The sequence below is a fragment of the Betta splendens genome, chromosome 12, assembly GCF_900634795.4.
Source record: "Betta splendens chromosome 12, fBetSpl5.4, whole genome shotgun sequence".
Classification (NCBI taxonomy): domain Eukaryota; kingdom Metazoa; phylum Chordata; class Actinopteri; order Anabantiformes; family Osphronemidae; genus Betta; species Betta splendens.
Window position 1 is genome coordinate 1,184,800 of NC_040892.2, and position 20,651 is coordinate 1,205,450.

General features: G+C 51.8%; 1 protein-coding gene across 13 annotated transcripts in view; it reads right to left on the reverse strand.

The window, feature by feature from the left end:
• Window positions 1-20,651, reverse strand: part of vav2 (vav 2 guanine nucleotide exchange factor) — a 102,844-nt gene that overhangs the window by 17,016 nt on the left and 65,177 nt on the right. For 9 of the 13 annotated variants that reach the window (XR_008696315.1, XM_055513462.1, XM_029168883.3 and 6 more), the window contains exons 3-7: window positions 9,526-9,584; window positions 5,383-5,451; window positions 1,652-1,757; window positions 1,535-1,549; window positions 343-441 (exon numbers count right to left, since the gene is read on the reverse strand). Coding sequence is in view for 12 of the 13 variants with exons in the window: in XM_055513462.1 (XP_055369437.1) it covers window positions 343-441; window positions 1,535-1,549; window positions 1,652-1,757; window positions 5,383-5,451; window positions 9,526-9,584 (348 nt within the window). In the remaining variant the exon portion in view is untranslated. The remainder of the gene's footprint in view (window positions 1-342; window positions 442-1,534; window positions 1,550-1,651; window positions 1,758-5,382; window positions 5,452-9,525; window positions 9,585-20,651) is intronic. The other 4 variants (XM_055513464.1, XM_055513465.1, XM_055513463.1 and 1 more) reach the window with 1 other exon arrangement.

The following is a 20,651-nucleotide window of genomic DNA, read 5'->3' on the forward strand; positions in this document are numbered from 1 at the left end:
GAAGGCTGATTCAGAGAGCGCCGCTAAGAACACAGTAGGATTCTGTTTATTCATGCAGCCAGCGCTTTGTGGGCACTGCTAGAATTATCCGTGCAGACCGCGTGTCCTTGTGCGCGGCATCCTGTCTGTACTTAGAGCCCCGGGGACCAGCGCGTCCTGTGGAGGCTCAGCCAATAATCACCACATCGATCAGCTCCGGTCATTTCTGCCCAGTGACATTTCCCTGCTGCGTCCAGAAGAACCAACGAGGAAGAAGACGAGGGCGTGACTGCTCACCTGCGACCACGGGACAACGCTGCTGCTGCTGCTGATGATGATGATGATGATGATGGTGAGACTCACCTTCTCAATGTCCTCCAAAGTTTTGTAGTACTTTGCTTCCGTCTCCTGAATCTCCACTAAGCAGCAATTTCTCTTGTCATCTTCAGTCATACCCATTTTCTACAGTGACAGAATCAAATGTGACAAATCAGGACAATTAGACTCAATCATCCCACAAGTTTCTATTATTGAATATTTAATGTTCTTAGATTGAGATCAGAAATATGACTCAGTAATGATCATGTGTGGTCCCATTGTCCTTGTTGTAATTCATTTGAATGCAAATGATTCTAGATGAAGCGACCTATTACACACCATGATAGATTAAGCAACTCAGGCATTTTTCTTCTTTTTTACTGCGAAAATACAGGATTCAATTTTGGGTCAATTTAACTGGAAACAAATCCATTTCACAGAAAATAAAACTTTCAGACTTAAAAAGATAAAGATATTTTTCTAATCCAAATGAACCTCATTCAGATTGTAGCTTTAGAGAAGGAGAGGAATCTTAGATGGTTACGTTAACAGGTGGAGCAGAAGCTACAAACTCATCACCATCTGTCCATCATCTCTTCATCCATTCACACTGTCTGAAACCGAATGTTCTCACACAGTACTCTGCATGTATTAAAGGTGAGTGACCAAAGGACCATGGAACAAAACGAGCAGCACATCTAGCAGACACTGAGCCATGGAGGTGATGCAGGGTCCGGTCCCGGCCCCCGGCCCGCGAGCAGCCGTCCAATCACAATGGAGTTTAAAGCCGGGGGGATGAGGTTTATTTGCCTCATGGATCAGCGTGGCAGCTGGACACCCAGAATGCACCGGGCCCAGAATCACAGCAGGGGACCAGCGGGGCTCCGTCCTGCCTGTGCACAGGTCACTGATCTAACTGCAGGTCACTGATCTAACTGCAGGTCACTGATCTAACTGCAGGTCACTGATCTAACTGCAGGTCACTGATCTAAACACAGGTCACTGATCTAAACACAGGTCACTGATCTAACTGCAGGTCACTGATCTAACTGCAGGTCACTGATCTAAACACAGGTCACTGATCTAAACACAGTTACTGATCTAACTGCAGGTCACTGATCTAAACACAGGTCACTGATTTAACCGCAGGTCACTGGTCTAACTGCGGGGGATGCTGGGAGTTTGTTTGTTAAATGAAGTGATGTGAGGTTACAGTCACAGACAGAGCAGCACTCACCTGCATGTATCTGATCTGCAGCATGAGAGAGGCAAAGCGGGGCCACGTGAGTAGAGTCAGAACCGGCACCACATGCATTTAAATGTGCAGCACACGGTAGCGTCACTACGTTCTCACCATGGGTTGTCGTACTTCCACCTTAATGATGTCCTCATAGATGTCATCGCCATCGTCCTCACACGGCACGCAGTCATAAATGTCATCCTCACCCAAGTCGTGCTCACTGAGGAAACAAGATCAACAGCTGGACGTGAGCTGAGCTCATCACAAGGAGTCCAGCAGCTCATCACGGTGAACCGGACCTGCCTGAAGGGTCCCAGCTTTAAAATCCTCCACTTATTGACTGACATTTCCTTCCCTTTCATGTGTTTATGTTGCTAAGTGACCTTTAATTAGGCGAAGGGAGGATCCTCGCGCCCTGAGAGCTCGGCTTCAACCCGCTACTGTAAAGGCAATTACTGCAGCGAAACCTGCTGAGGCAGCGCCACCAACCTGGCAACGGGCCGGCATCGATGCGCTTAATAAACAGAGAGTCTGGAGCGACAAAAAGGAAATCATTGATTCAATGCTGCAAATGAATAAAAGCGAACGGTCGGTCTGAAACGGAGCCCTGGATTCAACGAGGTGCTTTCAAATCAAACGTTCATCATGTTTTACTCTGTGCTTCCTTTATTTTGGGAGCCGTTTGTCCAGGAAACACTGGTTACAAAACGCACTCATTCTAACAACGCATGCTTTGACTCTGAAAATGGGCTCAGGACAGAAACGTATTGATTGAGCTGCGTGTTACGAGCAGAGATCCAACCACAGCAACGAATGGCCCCCAATTAGGCTTCTTTACGTATTCATTATTTACAGTCCAATAAATGAATAAAACCTCCCGATCGCTCACTGCTGGACCTCATTGTCCGGGACAAAAGCGGCCCCCACCGCAACTCAGCAGCAGCTCTGGCTGATCCTACATCAGATTCCATGGCCACATGTCCATGACCTCCTCCTCCCCCGTTCATGTGTATGTGCATCAGATGCGCACACATTCTAATGCTCAGCTTGTGCAGGGCTTTGTTTGAAGCTGTAATTGAGGGGCCAGGTTCACTCTTGGTTCCTTCATTAAGTCAACGTGATGCTGAACACTGAGGAGGCTGCGTGGGAGGAAGCGGCCGCGACGGCGTCTCTGCTCTGAAGCTGCACGGGTTCCAGTGCCTCAGAGGACGTTTCACGTGTGGGAGGAGAGAACATGACCTGCAGAGATGTGAGAGCAGAACCTCCAGGGAACCGCGTGGAGGCGGAACCGAGCTTCTCAGAAGCTCAAGAACAGAATAAAGGTTGGACTGAACGCATCATAAAACAACTCATATACTTCTATCTGTCTCATGAATTATTCTGACGTATTAGTGGGATTGTGTTTGCGTCCAGCAGCTAAACGCATGTTTGTTCCTCAGGCCGTGTGTTTGCAGCCCTGACCTTCACCTTCCACAGAGCTGCTGCCTGCAGACGTGTGCTAATAATATTTGTGCGTTTAACTCATACTTCATGCTCCTCTGTACAAGGAGCTGCTGTGTGTATTTGTGTAAACCAGCTGGCCACAGGGGAAAACCTGTTGTTTATATGTAATGGAGCTGTTTAAATGGAACAAGCCAAGACTTAATCCATGTTTTGCTACGTTTTTTAAGGAGGGACTAATAGCAGCCGGTGAATAACACCAAGTCCATCCATTTTCAGGTTATTGACTCTTCATGTCAATCTGCCCGAGGGATTAATGGGGCAAAATAAACTGGAGGAGAGCGACACAAAGGGCTGGTGACACTGTTTGCTTGGGAATGAAAATCCATACGAGACTTTGGTGGAGGAGAAGGTCCCTCGGCGACCGCGCCCCGTCCGCCCCCATTTCATGCTTTGTCAACTCTGGGATGGAGTCGTTCCAGGAGGAGAAGACGCGGCGATGAAGACTCCGTATGAGAACGCGAGGGGAGGACGGAGCGGGTTTCCCTCATTAACCTGGAGGACCTCAATCAGGGAGAGACTGGGCCAGCGCTCAGCAGAACGATGCACAAGCGCACCGGTCCCACAAGCATCACATTTGCTTTGATGAACCCGTGCAGATGAGCCCACGTGGACTGGATGGAAACACCGAACCTTCACTGCAGCTTTCACACGACTCCCACCGCTCATCACCGCCCGCACTCTGCTTCCAGCTCAGATCTCAGGTTCATCAAATGAAATCCCAATGGAGGTTTTGTCACATGAACCAGAGCAAACTGAACTGAACTCTGCTTCCAGATCCGACCTCCGACCTTTTTATCGACGCCGTCCACATCAGTTAGTGTCGTCCGTCATCTCCCACTAAAGTTAATGACGCAGCCTATTGATTTTTACTGTTTGCTGAAATGTTCAGTATTTATCAGCTCCCGACTGTAAATATGTCACGCTGCCAACGTGGCTGTTCTGTTGTAATGACGCCATACGTCCTCTTAGAGCCTCTCAGTGCAACATCCATTAAAACGACAGGTGCGACTGTACTAACGCCGCTCCTGCAGTTCAGTCGTGCGCCGCCCCTAAACCTCCAGTGCATCAGTATTCCAGGCTAATTAATAAGTCTGTCAGAGGACGGTTTGCTGCCGTGGCCCATGTGCTCAGTGTGTTCAGCTGCATTATGTGCAGGAGCTGCTGATGAATCCATTATGCGTCTGTGCATTGATGGAATTAAATGCACATGTTCTTTGTGAAAGGTCAAGAGCAGCATGATTAATTCATCAGCTCACTGACACGGAGCGCGTGGTGTCACAAAAGCACTGACCACTTCAGAAAACACGGACCCGCTTCAGCTTCGCCGCAGCTGCTGACGAGCGTTTGCTCAGAGGAGATTTCCAGCTTTGGAGGTTGGAGGCGAATTAGAGGCGTGACCTCCGGCTGAAGGAACAAACTTGACACCTCTGTCTTTACTGTGCTCACTTGCGTCGCTGCTAGATTTGGTGATACTTGTTGCTATGGATACTGTGCCCTCACTGCAGCCACCGGGCATTCATGGAACCAGCAGGGGACGTTTCTTTAAGATGAATGTGGGCGTGAAACCAAGAATCAGGAAAGCGACTCCGGCCGCTGACGATTTACAATAAAGGCCAGTAAAAATAAGACCAGAAACACAAATCTGAGCAAACTGAAACCTCCGTGCTCCATCTGCATTTCATGACAAGGCCTTTATTAATGCCTACATTATTTTCAGAATATGTTGTGAAGAGCTGCGCTCCCGGGTCCAGGTCTGCAGACCTACATGTTTGTCTGAGCTCCACTCTAATCCTGTTTGAGCCAGTGTGGCTGGCACCGCTCCGCTCTGGCAGGAGCCCCGGCCCCTAAATATCATCACAATCATGTATTCAGCAGACACAGATCCCCGGTATGGCTCGCACGCTCTGCTCCGTCCTATCTCCCTGTGATGAATGACACCCATCTCTGGGCGACAAACTAATTACTCTCCATTAATCTTGGCGGAGCAGCCGCCGTCACCGGCTCCAAGGGCCCCTTTAAGCCAGCGAAAGCCGCCCGCTCCACATAGCAACACACCAGAGCAGGCGGACGGGCAGCGAGCCAGAGAGGAGCCCACGTCGCCATGGTAACGGGCCCAGCGACAGAGGGTCCCAGCTTATGTAATTAAACAGTTACGAATCACAGATGTCAAAAGATGTGGATCAAGATGATGTAACAGAGCAAATTACTCCCATTTCATTTGAATATTTGAAGGCTAAAACATATTTTGTGTTCATTATGAGACATTATTTAGCAGTTTATGTACTCAGGATCAGGCTTTGATTCATTTTACACAGGGTTTAGAGTTTAGGTCAGACACTCACTCTGCCAGTTCCTCCAGACTCCGGTAGACATCGTCCTCGTTCAGAGCGGTGTCCTCCGAAGGAAAGGGCCTGGAAACACACACACACACACACACACACACACACACACACACACACACACACACACACACACACACACACACACACACACACACACACACACACACACACACACACACACACACACACACACGTTTCACACTTTGAAATCACACTTGGTTCCTACACACACCTCAGGTAGAAAAACAGGCCGATCTTCTATCTGCTGCGTTGTCACCTTCAGCTCCGTCATTTCAACAGAGCCCCATCCGTCACCAGCATCATTGTCCAAACACATCACAGCTGACGGATAGCGTGGAAAAAACGCATCCCAACGTTGTCAGGAGGAAGACGAGCGTTTTCCAGATGGACGAGCAGGCGTTTCATAAATCCTCTCCTGGGGTTTGGCACATTTCAAAGACCCTCAGGGACAATTGAATATAAAATATTGAAAATGACAAGGTGAAGAGCTGTGACGTTGTTCCTCAGAAAGATAATGACCGTCCCTTCATGTGCACGACACTCGACACTGTTGAAATATGACTTCATAGATAACAATAATAGAAGCGACGACAACAAATGCATTCATCATTTTTATGGATCAATAGTCGTCATCATCTAACGTGTGCTTCCTACTGAACCTCAGCATCAGACCTGAGCGTGTGCCTCGGTGCTGCGCTGGTTAAAGCGCTGTAATCTGCTCTTCAAACACTTTGTTCCTGTTTTAGTTCACGGTCCTGGTTAATGGCGTTTATGATGCTGCTTCTAAACAGCTGATTGCACCGAACGACGCCATTTAGCGTAAAAACGGCCACAGTCGCAGCCCATTAACAGGCTAATGATCACGCGTGGCGCCGTTACTGAGGCTGCAGCGCCGCATTGAGACGGAGACTAGTGGAACTGTGAATGTGTCACACTTCACGTGAACAACTGACTGGAGAACATCTTTATCAGCGTTAATCGCAAGGCTCGGCTCTTTAAGTGTTTGACCTTTGCTCGGTTGTTAATAACAAGGCCTTTGTTAATGAGGTCGCTGGAGGCTGAAGAAAGTCGCCGCCACAAAGAGGAAGAATGATAAAACTAATGACTGCGAGTGGAACAGGCGCTGACGGAGGCAGAAACACGCACTCGACTTTGAATTCCTCCGTTTAATGAAGATATGATCGCATTAACGGAGCCACTCGACTGCGTGGAGGGCGCCGGAGTCAATAACTGTGACCTGTTGTGGTTAAAGGCTGAATAAGAGGCCGCGTCGTGTCCTTTCGCTCGTCTGTGTGTGAAAACACCAATGAGCCCGTGCGCCGTCAGAGCAGCGGTCACGGGTCCGATGGTGGTTACGACTGAGAACTAATATTAAGGAATAATACGAGGAAGGCGCCGTGTGTGATTTATGGTTCCGCCTCTCGCCGTTATGAACAAGCAGCAGCAGCGCCGGCGCCGCCTCCAGAGCGCAGTTTCACCCCCACACGCGAGAGCCGCCGCCAATGAAGTGTGCATTATATTACGGCCTCCCGCTGGGCCAAATTTAATTACACAGTAGTTTGTGGGATATGCGCTCATTCCTATCAGCCTGCTATTGTTTTGCGGAGCCGAGCACTGTCCAACGCTGCCATTTTAATTTCTCCTAAATGGTCCAACCAGGTGCAATTGAACTATGTTCATAATTTCATCAGAACCCCTCTGATGAGCCGTCTCTGGGCTTTTCAGCCCCGTTTTATTGTCTTTCCTGGAAGCACGCTGTTCAGGACGGTACCGAGGAATGCGGCAACTTTTAAAGGCCTGTGGTTCCAAACTAGTGTGAAGGTTACGAATATGCAGCGCGTTCACGTTTGCCCCAAAACCGGCGAGAGGGATTTTTAGGGAATTTTTATATCATACTAAATGTTAAACAGATACATTTACAAACATTTGTGCAAAAGGAAAAACATTTCCTTCTTTTAAAGTAATTTTCTCACTGTGCTGCGTGGAGATGAGGTCACATACAGTATATTTGGTTCATTTACTTTGGGCGGTTCTTGTATTTGGGAGGATTTCGGTTGCCAGCTGATCGTGAGCTCGTCTGATGCTGAGTCCTATGACTCTGTGCATGATGTAATAACTGCAGCCCGGACCACTGATGGCGTCACTGAGCGGGTCTCATTGATCCACTATTGTCAGGCAGCAGAACAACAGTGTAGTCATTAGGTGTGAACGCCGCTTCCTGAGCAGTTTCTTGTCCCAGGACAAAGCTTTGTTTCTGCCCGGGTCAATAAATCGCTGGGCCGACTGCACTCCTCCACTTATTGTAGCTCCATTAAAGCTGCCGTCCCCCTTAAAGCTGCAGCCGCAGTCGTGCCTGGGAGCGAATGGGGCAAAGTGTCATCCTCGCGTGCGCCAAGTTGTCTTCACAGCTTTAATGTGTGAAGTGAGAACACGCGATGGAGGAGTGGATGTGAGTGAAGAAGGAGGAGAGGGTGAGTGAAGGCTGGGCCTTGATTCAGGGGCAGGACTGAGGCTGAGGGTGTGAACGCTGAGTCATGACACTGGCTGCTCGGCCTGTGATGCACCGCTAGTATTTATTCACTATTAAGTTTAGTTCAACAGCTTTTTACTAAATGGAGCTGCAGATGTGAAACTGTTATAAAGAATCTGCTAAATCCTTAACGCTTCCTCCCATGTCGATCTGATACTGAGCTGATCCTGGATCAGTGACGACCCAGGGGCAGGATGAAGGTTAGAGTCAGGACCGTAATGATGCGCAGTGGGAACGGGTGAAGGGCAGATTGACAGGACGCAGACACAAGCAGTGGGAAACACCGGGTGAACTCCCAGGACGCAACGAGGACTCAGGGTTTTAGACAGAGAGAAAACCAGGATTAACACAAACACAGAAAATACAGGGCACGAAACGAGAGCGGACCTGAAGAACCAGAACAAATCGGGTCGGAACCGCTGACAGTACCCGGACCTGCTTCATGGAGTCTGCACACAGTAACACAGACCTCCTCTCATCAACTCAGGAGTCCGTTGTCAACTCGCTGCTGCGACAGGGACTTGGAAACGAGCACGTCCTCGCTCACGTGAACTCATGACACAGTAAATTCATTCAAGTCATCGTGATGAGTTGCTCTGTTCTGTAACAGACAGACTTTGGAAAGTCCCGCCTCCTGTTTCCTGTTTGTCACCTTCCACAGGAATGTGAAGGTCGACGTTCCTCCAGGGACAAAACAAACCTGGTTTGTTGTTGCCGCGTCCTTCACTTAAAGGACAGCAGCTCAACAACAGAGACATCTGCCTGTAGATACCGGACCTGAAGACCTTCAACATCCTGGTTCTGACCCATGAAGGCCTGAGGCTGAGGTCAGCAGGGACCGGACCAGCGTGAGTCAGCAGGTCGTCTCCATTAAAGGCCAGAGACCGGACCTGCCAGGGACCGAACCTGCCGGGGACCGGACCTGCCAGGGACCGGACCTGCCAGGGACCGAACCTGCCGGGGACCGGACCAGCGTGAGTCAGCAGGTCGTCTCCATTAAAGGCCAGAGACCGGACCTGCCAGGGACCGGAACCTGCCAGAGACCGGACCAGCGTGAGTCAGCAGGTCGTCTCCATTAAAGGCCAGGGACCGGACCTGCCAGAGACCGGAACCTGCCAGGGACCGGAACCTGCCAGGGACCGCCCCCTCCCGGCTCCTGGCACAGCTCCCAATGGCTGCGCTCCATCAGCTCATTACTTGGATGGAGAAAGGTGTGGGCCGCCAGGCTCCAAGCAGAGTGAACAAATGAGCAGGAATCAGAAGCCCATTGTGAGCGAGATGAAGGTGAGTAAACTCATTTGCCTTCGCGTGTGAAAAATGACCAGTGCCGGTTGGAATAAAGTGGAGCTGGATGCGCCGCTGCCGCGCTGATGAGTGACAGATGCAAATGTGCTGTGGATTATTTTGCCCTGTGAGATAACAGTGGCTAAAAGCTGCAGCTAATTTCCCTTCAAATGGAAATTGACTTGAAAATGAGCAGCAGATGTTAATACGCCGCCTCCGTCTTATTACAGGAACACATTTACCCGGATCCTCAGTGACACAGACGCTGCTCACATGATGAATGGCACCAGAGCAGACGGGACACGTACCTGATGCCTTTGATTTGGGCGATGCTGTGGTGGGAGATTCTGGACAGAGCCGAGATCACCTGGAACAAACAAAGAGGAGTTAATGAGGACGTGATGTCTGAGCGGCGTCCAATCACGTGAGGGAACCGGTCCTCTGTTTAAAGGGACTGAAGGCTGCTGCTGAGTCCGGTTCGTGATGAGCAGCACAGATGGACCGGGTCCAGAGTAGCTGCCCCCCCCCCCACACACACACACACCCACCCCTCGCCTCATTAGCCGCTCCGGGGTGCGTTTCAGCTCGCGGCTCCGTGGCAGAGCCAGATGTCTCCTTGACAGGGAGCACAGAACTGTTATTTCAGCCCGTTCCTGAACACGTGAGGAGACGCCCACCACTTCAGAGCTGGGAAGCGGCTGAAGCGCTGTTGACCACAACCTTTCACTTGCTCGCATCTGATGCTGTCCTGGTGTTTAACATAATCAGTGGCGGAGACGCTCATTTGCATTTGGAGCCTTAACGGCCACTTGCCTGATGGGATGATGAGGGGTTGTTTCACCGACGCACGGCAACAGTCATGACCAGCTCCACCGTCACACTCCTAACGCAGATGAGAGGCCGAGGGGGCGGCGGGCAGACAAGGGGGGGGGGCGTTTAGGCCTGCTTCATAAATCACTGGATGGAGCCTGGTGCTGCCGGTGGCAACCGCCCTCCCTGCACACGCATGAGGCCACGCTGCACACGCTGCACACGCATGAGGCCACACTGCACACGCTGCACACGCATGAGGCCACGCTGCACACGCTGCACACGCTGCACACGCATGAGGCCACGCTGCACACGCTGCACACGCATGAGGCCACACTGCACACGCTGCACACGCATGAGGCCACGCTGCACACGCTGCACACGCTGCACACGCATGAGGCCACGCTGCACACACTACACACGCATGAGGCCACGCTGCACACGCATGAGGCCACGCTGCACACGCTGCACACGCATGAGGCCACGCTGCACACGCTGCACACGCATGAGGCCACGCTGCACACGCATGAGGCCACGCTGCACACGCTGCACACGCTGCACACGCTGCACACGCTACACACACACGAGGCGCCGCTGCACACGCTGCACACACGAGGCCACGCTGCACACGCTGCACACGCTGCACACGCTACACACACACGAGGCGCCGCTGCACACGCTGCACACGCTGCACACGCTACACACACACGAGGCCACGCTGCACACGCTGCACACGCATGAGGCCACGCTGCACACGCTGCACACGCTGCACACGCTGCACACGCATAAGGCCACGCTGCACACGCATGAGGCCACGCTGCACACGCTGCACACGCTGCACACGCATGAGGCCACGCTGCAGCATTAGCTCTGTTTGCTCCTGCACCATCTTCATGGAAGCGCCAGAGACGATGCTCAGAGTTAAACAGAGTAACATCTGGGCACATTCAGGTTCTCCTGCTGCAGCCACCGCCGGATCCGGATCCGGAACCAGCCGGGCCCAGGTGACAGGACGGCAGAGCGGTCGCAGCAGAGCCTCAGGGACCAGGACACGCTTGGCGGCACTGCGAGCGTCCACATGTCACAGCTCGGAGCCCCACGCATCAGAAGCTGCTTCTGCTGCCTCGCTGCATGCTCTCCTCACGTGAACCCGTACAGCGGGTGGATTCTCCTTAAACCCACAGTCTGAACGCTTTCCTCGCGCTCGGCTCAGAGGCGGCCGCCTCCTCTGACGCCTCCTTCCCTTTCTGCCTCCAACACTCTGCTCACCCTCCTCTGATCCGTGCGTTCAGTCAAAGCCTTTGAGTCCCTGCACATTATTAATTTCTCTCTCATCTTGTTCTCCTCGGGGGGTCTTAACTCTGAGGCCAGAGAATAAAGCCTCCTCCACTAGCGGAGTCACACGATGGGGTTGTAACTTGTCACCAACCTCCTTCTTTAATCACCTTCAGCCCCGTCCCACCACAGTGCAACTGAACACACACCTTGTGGCTCAGCCTTGTGATGCACTCTAGATGCAGCATATGCTATTTACTGGATCACACCTACTGTGGGCAGTGCACTCGTGTGGGCTTGGTTGAAGTGTCTGCAGACTGTCTCCCTCAGACTGGCCACATGCGGCCTCTGCCCCATCTGGGGCCAAGCGGAGCCTCATCCTGGAGCCAGTCAAAGCCCTCCGGGACCTGGGTTCCCCTGGCAACCGGGGTCTGCCTGAATATGCACGGTCATCAGTCAGAAGTCAAATCCAATCACACCTGCAGCCATATGGTATTAACAGTAGGAGGGTGAGGCCGTGATCTAATTAAGATCTGAAAACATGCACAATAGGATTATTGACGGTCCATAACAGTCGTATTATATCTGATGAAGTCTCCAGCACCACAAATCAATGGGCGCGTTGGTCTCCATCCAACAATCAGCTCAAATTGAGCAGAAAACCATCACATTACTGTTACACTTCCTGCTCCAGTCTGATATTTATGAAGTATTCACACTTTGATAGGAGAGCGTGCGCTGCGTATGCCAGGACGAGGCGAGCTGTGAACAGATGGCTGTGTGGGAACGCTGCGTGGCCAACATCAATAATAGAAGTGTGTGTGTGTGTGTGTGTGTGTGTGTGTGTGTGTGTGTGTGTGTGTGTGTGTGTGTGTGTGTGTGTGTGTGTGTGTGTGTGTGTGACTGTGTGTGTGTGTGTGTGTGACTGAGAGCGTGTCACTGTCCCACTGCCTCCGGGAGTTTCTGTCTTCTAAAACCTCTTCTTATTCTGTCATGTTTTGTTCTTTTCTTTGGGCCAAGTCTTCTTCTTCTTCTTGTGTGTTATTGTGTTGTTGTGTTATTTTCTGCATTGGAGCCAATTCACAAAAAGAATGAAAGTGCTTCCTTTCGTGTCACAAGTGATAAAACCAGAGCTGTAAACACAAAACTGAAATAGGAAATATTCATAAAAACAGAAATATGCAAAGAACTGTGAAATCCACAGTCAGTGTTTTACCGACGGCAAACAACAGACCAGCAAGAAAAACCCACCAACCGACACAGAGCTGCAATGAGCTGAACGCACACAGGATGTGAGAAACCCACGACTGATCCGTCTCCAGGAATCAGCGCGCAGACGCCACCGCCACGGACCTGATTGCAGTCAGATTGACACTTGCCACAGAACCAAATCCCCTGGAAGCAGAGCTCCAGCTGCTTGATTACAGGGATTTGGCCTGTGAGTCCAGGCATGAAGCCTGCAGCCCGGCCCCAGGGCCGCGGTTAACCCACCGACCCAGCGCCACATCATGTCCCCTCGGCCACGACGCGCGTGGACCTGATGCCACGGCTGAGGACACGGAGGAGCTTCCAGCATTTCCATGTTTCTCGTACGCGTCAATATGAATGATTGATTATTTAGATGTTCTGCAGGTCGGCCCTTCAGCTCATTAAGCTCCCAGACCTTGAATTAAAAAGGCTAATGTGTGCAGATCGTCCTCCATAGATCGGGTCCGTGGACACCTGTCAATGCGTCGTGTCCATGACCCGTCCCCGTTCACGCTACACGGTCATGAATGAGCTGCTCATGTGTGTGTGCGTGTGTGCATGTGTGTGCACGTGTGTGTGTGTGTGTGTGTGCGTTGTCAAAACAATTTGAAGGGGACTTGTAAGGTGAGAGTTCAATTAAAGGTTAATTAAAGGTTGTGTGGATGGGCTGCAGCCTGAGGGGTTGGAGCAGCAAAGAGTCAGTGGGCCGCCTCCTCTTCCTCCTCCTTCTCCTCCTCCTCTTCCTACTCCTCCTCCTCCTCCTCCTTCTCTCCTCCTCCTCCTCCTCCTCCTCCTCTTCCTCCTTCTCCTCCTCCTTCTCTTCCTCCTCCTCCTCTTCCACTTCCTCCTCCTCCTCCTTCTCCTCTTCCTCCTCCTTCTCTTCCTCCTCCTTCTCCTCCTCCTCTTCCTCCTTCTCCTCCTCTTCCTCCTCCTCCTCCTTCTCCTCTTCCTCCTCCTCCTCTTCCTCCTCCTCCTCTTCCTCCTTCTCCTCCTCCTTCTCTTCCTCCTCCTCCTCTTCCACTTCCTCCTCTTCCTCCTCCTTCTCTTCCTCCTCCTTCTCCTCTTCCTCCTCCTCTTCCTCCTCCTCTTCCTCCTCCTCCTCCTTCTCCTCTTCCTCCTCCTCCTCCTCTTCCTCCTTCTCCTCCTCCTTCTCTTCCTCCTCCTCCTCTTCCACTTCCTCCTCCTCCGCCTTCTCCTCTTCCTCCTCTTCCTCCTCCTTCTCTTCTTCCTCCTCTTCCTCCTCCTTCTCTTCTTCCTCCTCCTCCTCCTCCTCTTCCTCCTCCTCCTCCTCTTCCCTCCTCCTCCTCTTCCTTCCTCCTCCTCTTCCTCCTCCTCCTCCTCTTCCTCCACCTCCTCCTTCTCCTCTTCCTCCTCCTCCTCCTTCTCTTCTTCCTCCTTCTCCTCCTCCTCTTCCTCCTCCTCCTCCTCTTCCTCCTCCTTCTCCTCTTCCTCCTCCTCCTCTCCCTCCTCCTTCTCCTCCTCCTCCTCCTCTCCTCCTCCTCCTCCTCCTTCTCCTCTTCCTCCTCCTCCTCTTCCTCCTCCTCTTCCTCCTCCTTCTCCTCTTCCTCCTCCTCCTCCTCCTCCTCTCACCCTGCAGGCGTCACGCCAAGGAGCTACTTTACATACGAAAAACCACCGTGAACACAGACAGAACAAATCTGCTGACACCACAAACCACTGACTACAACTGCGTAGAACTCATCCTCAGGGCCGGTTCCACCGTCCGTCTCAGCTCCACCTTCGGGTGGAACCAGCTCAGACGTGTGTCCGGTCCGTTCTAATACCAGAGCAGCCGCTGCCTCCGCCGCTCATGGCGATCATGATCCCAACGGCTCCGCTCAGCAGTGAAGCAGGAAACGCGGTCCCACTTTTTCCCAAACATGTGTTTGACATTTGCATGCAGACTGGCAGCGCCTCCTGCTGTGATGGAAATTTCCCCAGCGCTGGGCCGCGTTTCAGCAGCTTTCATCAGCTGTTTTCCGGGCGGTGGAGCGTCCAACCCACTGGACCGGCACTGACATTTCAATCAGCGGCGCGTGCAGACGTCTGAGGCTAAACGCGTCGTTAACAACCACGCTTTCATGTCACTGCTGTTTAATCGGTGCCACGGAAACACAAACGGCTGTAAAAATAACGCAGGAGGCGGTTTGGTTCAGTGAAGCAAGTGTCAATTACTGTGGGCCTGAATCACAGAACTGGAGCAACTGGAATCCAAAAGGTTCAGAATGGGCTTCAGTGGTTTGATGCTCTGAGCACAAACGTGGAGAGACAATACTTTAATAGTGTGATATTATTATTATTGTTATTATTGAATGTTGAATAAAAAATGGAGACAAAGGAAAAAAAAACAATGTTCCACCTTTCACTTATGCAGTTGTGAGTCATGATGTTTGTCTGGTGCAGCTCCTGCCTTTAGCCAGTTCATGACTTATTACAGCACAAAGCAGCACTTCCACTTATCGCCACCTTCAACCACCAAGAAACAGGCAGTTTGGGTGTTTTTCCGCCACCAAAGAGCTTTTAAAGATCCAAACAACACGAGTGGGTTCAGACGTGGTTTTGACACGTAAACAGCACGTTCAGATTTATCAGCCTCCGTCTGTACACGAGAGATGATCCGTGACACAAAGCTGTTTGGGGCGTGTGCTAACACAAGGGTTTAAGGATTTAGGAGCAGGCGCTGGTGATAAGGGAAAACTGGGAATACAGTGGGAGGAAATGGGATTTCCCAGGATGCAGTGGGACTGGGGCTCATGAGGCTAATGCTCGCGAATGGTCCTTATCAAACAGACGCACGAGAGCCAGGTCTTAGTGTGTGTGACTGTGTGTGTGTGTGTGTGTGTGTGTGTGTGTGTGTGTGTGTGTGTGTGTGTGTGTGTGTGGGTACAGCGTGGTCCACTACATGTCGGTCAGACAGAGCGCACAGAGAGAATAGATGGGATTAGACCTACATGAGTAATCCTGCTGGCCTGTGAGGAGCTCTGCCCACACCCCTCTGCTGGAGGAGATAAGGGTGAGGGGGAGGGTGGAGGCCTCCATCACACAGACGTCTGAATCCAAACACACTCAGGTCAGTCGAGGTGGAATCTGTGTTTGGACAATAAATGTCTAATAAAGTCGCTGTATCTAATGAGAGCGTGTTAACTCTGGCCTCCTCCCACAGTCCTGATGCTCAGTGAGGAGAAGTGGACTCAGTGTGAGGTCTCTGATGGGCGGTGGCGTCTCATCTCTGGCTCCAAACGCTCAAACCCCCAGCGCCACCGTCCACGCATGCACAAACACTCACACACACCAGGAAGTGGCTGCTCGCCGGTGACCGGGTGCGTGTTTACAGGCGCAGGACGTCGAGAGGCACCGGTGCTTCATTTAAAAGCCACGGCGTTGGTGATAGTGAGGATCTTTGTTCCCTTCCCTCCAGCTCTGCCAGTTTCCCCCTCTCTCTAAAAGTCTTATCACACGCCGCAGTGTTTACCCAGTGGGAGAGATGCTTGCAATAAAATCCAGCAGGAGGTATTTATAACCACTACAGGGAGGAGATAAGCTGAGAACTCTGCCTTTCAAAACATGAGACCGCAGTATTTACAGTAGTAAGCGTCTCTCCACAATGCAGCAATAAAGCGCAGCTCACAGGTTTACGCTGTGAAGAAGAACGCTGTGGGATCGTATGAATGGAATGAGCTGTCGCCTGAAGCAGAAATAAACCACTCGTCATGTTTGTGTCTTTAATAAACGCACCTGTTCTGTTCACATGACTGCTTGAAGGATGGACTCGTTAAAAGGCATTAAAGCCTGGTTAATGTGGAGCCAACAGCACCCGAGCAGAATGAAACCCGTTACTCTGGGCTCCTTCCAGCATCAGCGCCGCTGGTGTCACATCCGATCGATGCCCTTTACGCTTTCTCAAACGGCACAAAAGCCAAATTTTACACTGTATGAAAAGTGCATGTCAAACACGATCCATCGGAGGAAAAACAATGGGCGAGTGAGAGGAACTAAAAAAGGAAGTGGGACGAGAACGGAGCAGGTTGAGGTAGTTGAGTGTGATGGATGGTTTGAGCCGAGCAGCGACAGAGGACAGAAGCACCTGCAGGGCTGCTGCGACCGGGAGCCAGACGTTTCCATGGAAGCAGTGCAAGTGACAGGTGGACAAAGGGTTTCCATTAGACGCCCTGTCCCCTCTTTTCTGTGGGACACCGGCGCTGCTGACAGACGACGAGGCCACGGGGCGACTGGAGGAATCAGAGCCGTTTTACCAGACACATCCCACTGGGACAGAGATTCAGGGTAGAAGGAGATTCGATTCTGCAGGCGGTTCGTCAGCAAACGTCTTTCTCTCGTCAACTGTTTAACCAAGACAGCAATGTGCAAACGAGAAAAGGGCTTTGGCTTAAAATGAACGGGTCAGAGGTGTTTGTTTTGAGTTACAGGAAGCTGAACAGAATGAATGTGTAATAAAACGTGCTGGAGGGAGACGCTGTACTGAGCTACAGGCCATAACAGAGAGGGACCGTTTCAGTATCAGCCTCTAATTGCACAATAAAGGAACAAAGATCACTTAGATGGTGATTGGACCCAGTGTCTCACTAGAAGTTGGTTTCGATAGAAAACACAGAGTTTAGGGTGTGTCTCAATTATCTTCAGTCAGGTAATAAAACATCCCAGGTGGATCAGAACATTTACTGCCCTAAAGCTGCTCAAGGCTTCACACACAAAAACCCAAACACTAATAACCTTTGTCACACGTGCACATGATTCACGCCTGCACGCGCTCCGGCTCCGCCCCTCCGTCCGTCCGTAGGTCCGAGTACATGTGAGGGAGCGCTGCACATGCAGACTTTACCAGGATCATCTGATTGTTATGACACGCAGTCACAGCCAGGGCTGTCACCACCAGGCTGCAGCCACAGCCTGACGGAGCCTCTGGGATCAGGAAGTCAGCGGCGCCGCGTCTTATCGGCCCGGCAGCGGCCCCGCCCTCGGAAAACCCGAAGCGGAGCGCGATCCGAGGACAAGTACATGACACCACCGGCCCCGAGGGTCACGTCACACATTCAGCGGAGGACGGGGAGGTGGAGGCGTGAGGACCAAGCAGGAGGAAGGGATGATGAGGAGCTAAACGTCAGGATGTAAATAAATTCATTTAGAATTCCATCTTGCCTGCAGAACGCAGGGTCACCTCTTAGAAACAGGGCCCCACATCGTCCTCACTGAGGGAGCGGTCAGAAACACCTGCGTCTGCTGGATGCAGCCCAACACCAGTTCACTGACAGGTAGGTTCATTAGTGGAAGGTTTAAATGAACTAAAAATCACGTGCTGTTGGTTGAAAGAGCTCAGGAACAGAGATTCTCACAAGCAGCACATTCCATCAGCTCTAGTTGAACGTATGACCTGAGAGGAGAAGTCAGACTCCCTTAATCACACTGTGAATCTGAAACAAGAAGAAGAAAGTAGATGTGTGCAGTAACTACAGCAGCACAGCAGGGGGGGGATTCACAGCACGCTGCCGGGATCAAGGCGTGTGTGTGTGTGTGTGTGTGTGTGTGTGTGTGTGTGTGTGTGTGTGTGTGTGTGTGTGTGTGTGTGTGTGTGTGTGTGCGTGTGTGTGTGTGTTCAGGGTGATGGAGAGGTCACAGCAGCTGATGGTTCACATCTCATCCTTACAGTTGTGATTAGGAAGCGCACACAGTAAAGTCACACACCTACTGCACTTGCTTTTTTCACGGCCATTTTAATACGACAGCACGTGTAAATAACACATGGAGCAGCAGGGTGTTTTCTGCATGAATGCATCAAAAACTTCAAAGTGAAGCAGGGAATGCATAAAAAACAGGAAGTAGTAACAGTCAAAGTGCAGCTGGAGGGGGAGGGGGGGCAGCGGCGGTGGGGGAGGCGTGTGTTTACAGGAACTGAAGTCATGTGAGTCCTTCACCTGACGCTGCCGTGTGCACAGAGGGAGGCTGAGCCAGTGGGTGGGTGGGGGGGGTGGGGGGGTTAAGGATGCTGATCGTCATTCAGATCCCACATCAAGAGAACTCCATTCTCATTCAAGTCCTCTCTGAGGAGAGAAGACCTGACGCTGTTCACAGTCAGTCATTCGTACGCACTGAACGCGTCTGAGCAGATCTAGAAAAGAGTCGCTCCCGCGCCGCTGCGTCCGCGATGCTTGGTCTCATACACACACACACAAACAGCTGCAGCCTGTTAAAGCAGGAAGCCACAAATGCATCAGCAGCGCATTAATGATGAATCTGCCAAGGAAACAACATACATCATTAACGCTCCAGAGATCAGCTCACTGACAGACAGCCTGTTACTCAGAAGAGGCGCCGTCGAGGACGATTCTGCCTGAAATCATGAAAAGCGGTCACTCCAGCAGCCACCGGGGTGATGGAGGAGGCTGAGGTCCACAGAACCTGGAGACAGGCTGGAGGTCATGAAGAGGAGCAGCACACGTACAGGAGAGCAGAGGAGCCGAGGACCAGAGACTGAGGCCTGAGACGCCCTCAGCAGCAGGAGACGCCTCCTCTCTGTGTGTGAAGGAGCAGCAGGAGACGCCTCCTCTCTGTGTGAAGGAGCAGCAGGAGACGCCTCCTCTCTGTGTGAAGGAGCAGCAGGAGACGCCTCCTCTCCTCCGTGTGAAGGAGCAGCAGGAGACGCCTCCTCTCCTCCGTGTGAAGGAGCAGCAGGAGACGCCTCCTCTCCTCCGTGTGAAGGAGCAGCAGGAGACGCCTCCTCTCCTCCGTGTGAATGAGCTCAGCACACATGCAGGTCGGCAGCAAACCCGAACCCGAGTTCTGGCCCGGTCCAGTTCACACAAGCCGCTCCTCCGGGTGCCGTCCACTCACCAGCGCTGCACATTAAGAGGCAGCAGCGTCTTCAGGCCAAGTTATGGGAAACGCTTCTGAATGATAATGAGCACGTTTGACTCCACGTGGCAAGAAAATAGAAGGAAAATCCGATGCCTCACTCCTTATTTTGATCCGCATGAGTCAGCGCTCGGCTTTAGTTTCATTTGCTGGTTTTAACAATGCGTCCACTGTTGCCGGACTACAAACCCCCAGTTGTTACCACACGTAGGAAAAGGCCTGTTATGGAGGACGGTGCAGCAGATGTCTGAAGGGGAGACGCGAAAAACCCAGTGGACACAAACACAACCTCCATTCACACACGGATGCTGTACACGATCAATAAACACTGCATAAGACACCACACAGCAAATACAATAACTACACATTAACGGCCCGGATCAGAACACAACGCAGTATTATGGCAGCGAAGCTGAAATCCTTAAAGCGGCAGAAGCGCCAGCGCTGAGCCGCTTCACAGCTGTGCATCATGTCTGATGTGCTCAGGTTCCTCAACACCCTGTCACGTTTACGGCACGAATCCAGGTCTGCTGAGAATCTGCTTTTAACAAACCTGAACGACACTGTGTCAGTCTCTGAGCCTGGTTCCATCACCAGCGCGTGGAAGCAGCGGCTCCATCAGATGTGGAGGCAGATGCTGCACTTCCAGCAGAGGCCGTCAGGCTGTCGCTCCCGCTGCCAGAGACGTGTTCCTGCCAAACGCGTGCGGCGCCTAATCAGAAACACGCTCTGCTTCGCAGCTCAGGGACCCGCGCTCCACGTGTAGGAATTAGGCCATTAACAGTGACGCGTCGCAGGCAGCAACCAGCAAAAAAGCAACCAGCAACCAACAACCAGCAACCACCAACCACCAACCAATAACCTGCAACCAGCAACCAAAAACCAGCAACCAAGAACCAGCAACCAACAACCAAAAAACAACAAAAGCAAAAAAAAGCAACCGGCAACCAACAACCAGCAACCAGCAAGCAAAAACCAGCAACCAAGAACCAGCAACCAGCAAAAAAGCAACCAGCAACCAACAACCAGCAACCACCAACCAAAAACCAGCAACCAAGAACCAGCAACCAGCAAAAAAGCAACCAGCAACCAGCAACCACCAACCACCAACCAAAAACCAGCAACCAAGAACCAGCAACCAGCAAAAAAGCAACCAGCAACCAGCAACCAACAACCACCAACCACCAACCAATAACCTGCAACCAGCAACCAGCAACCATCAACCAACAACCAA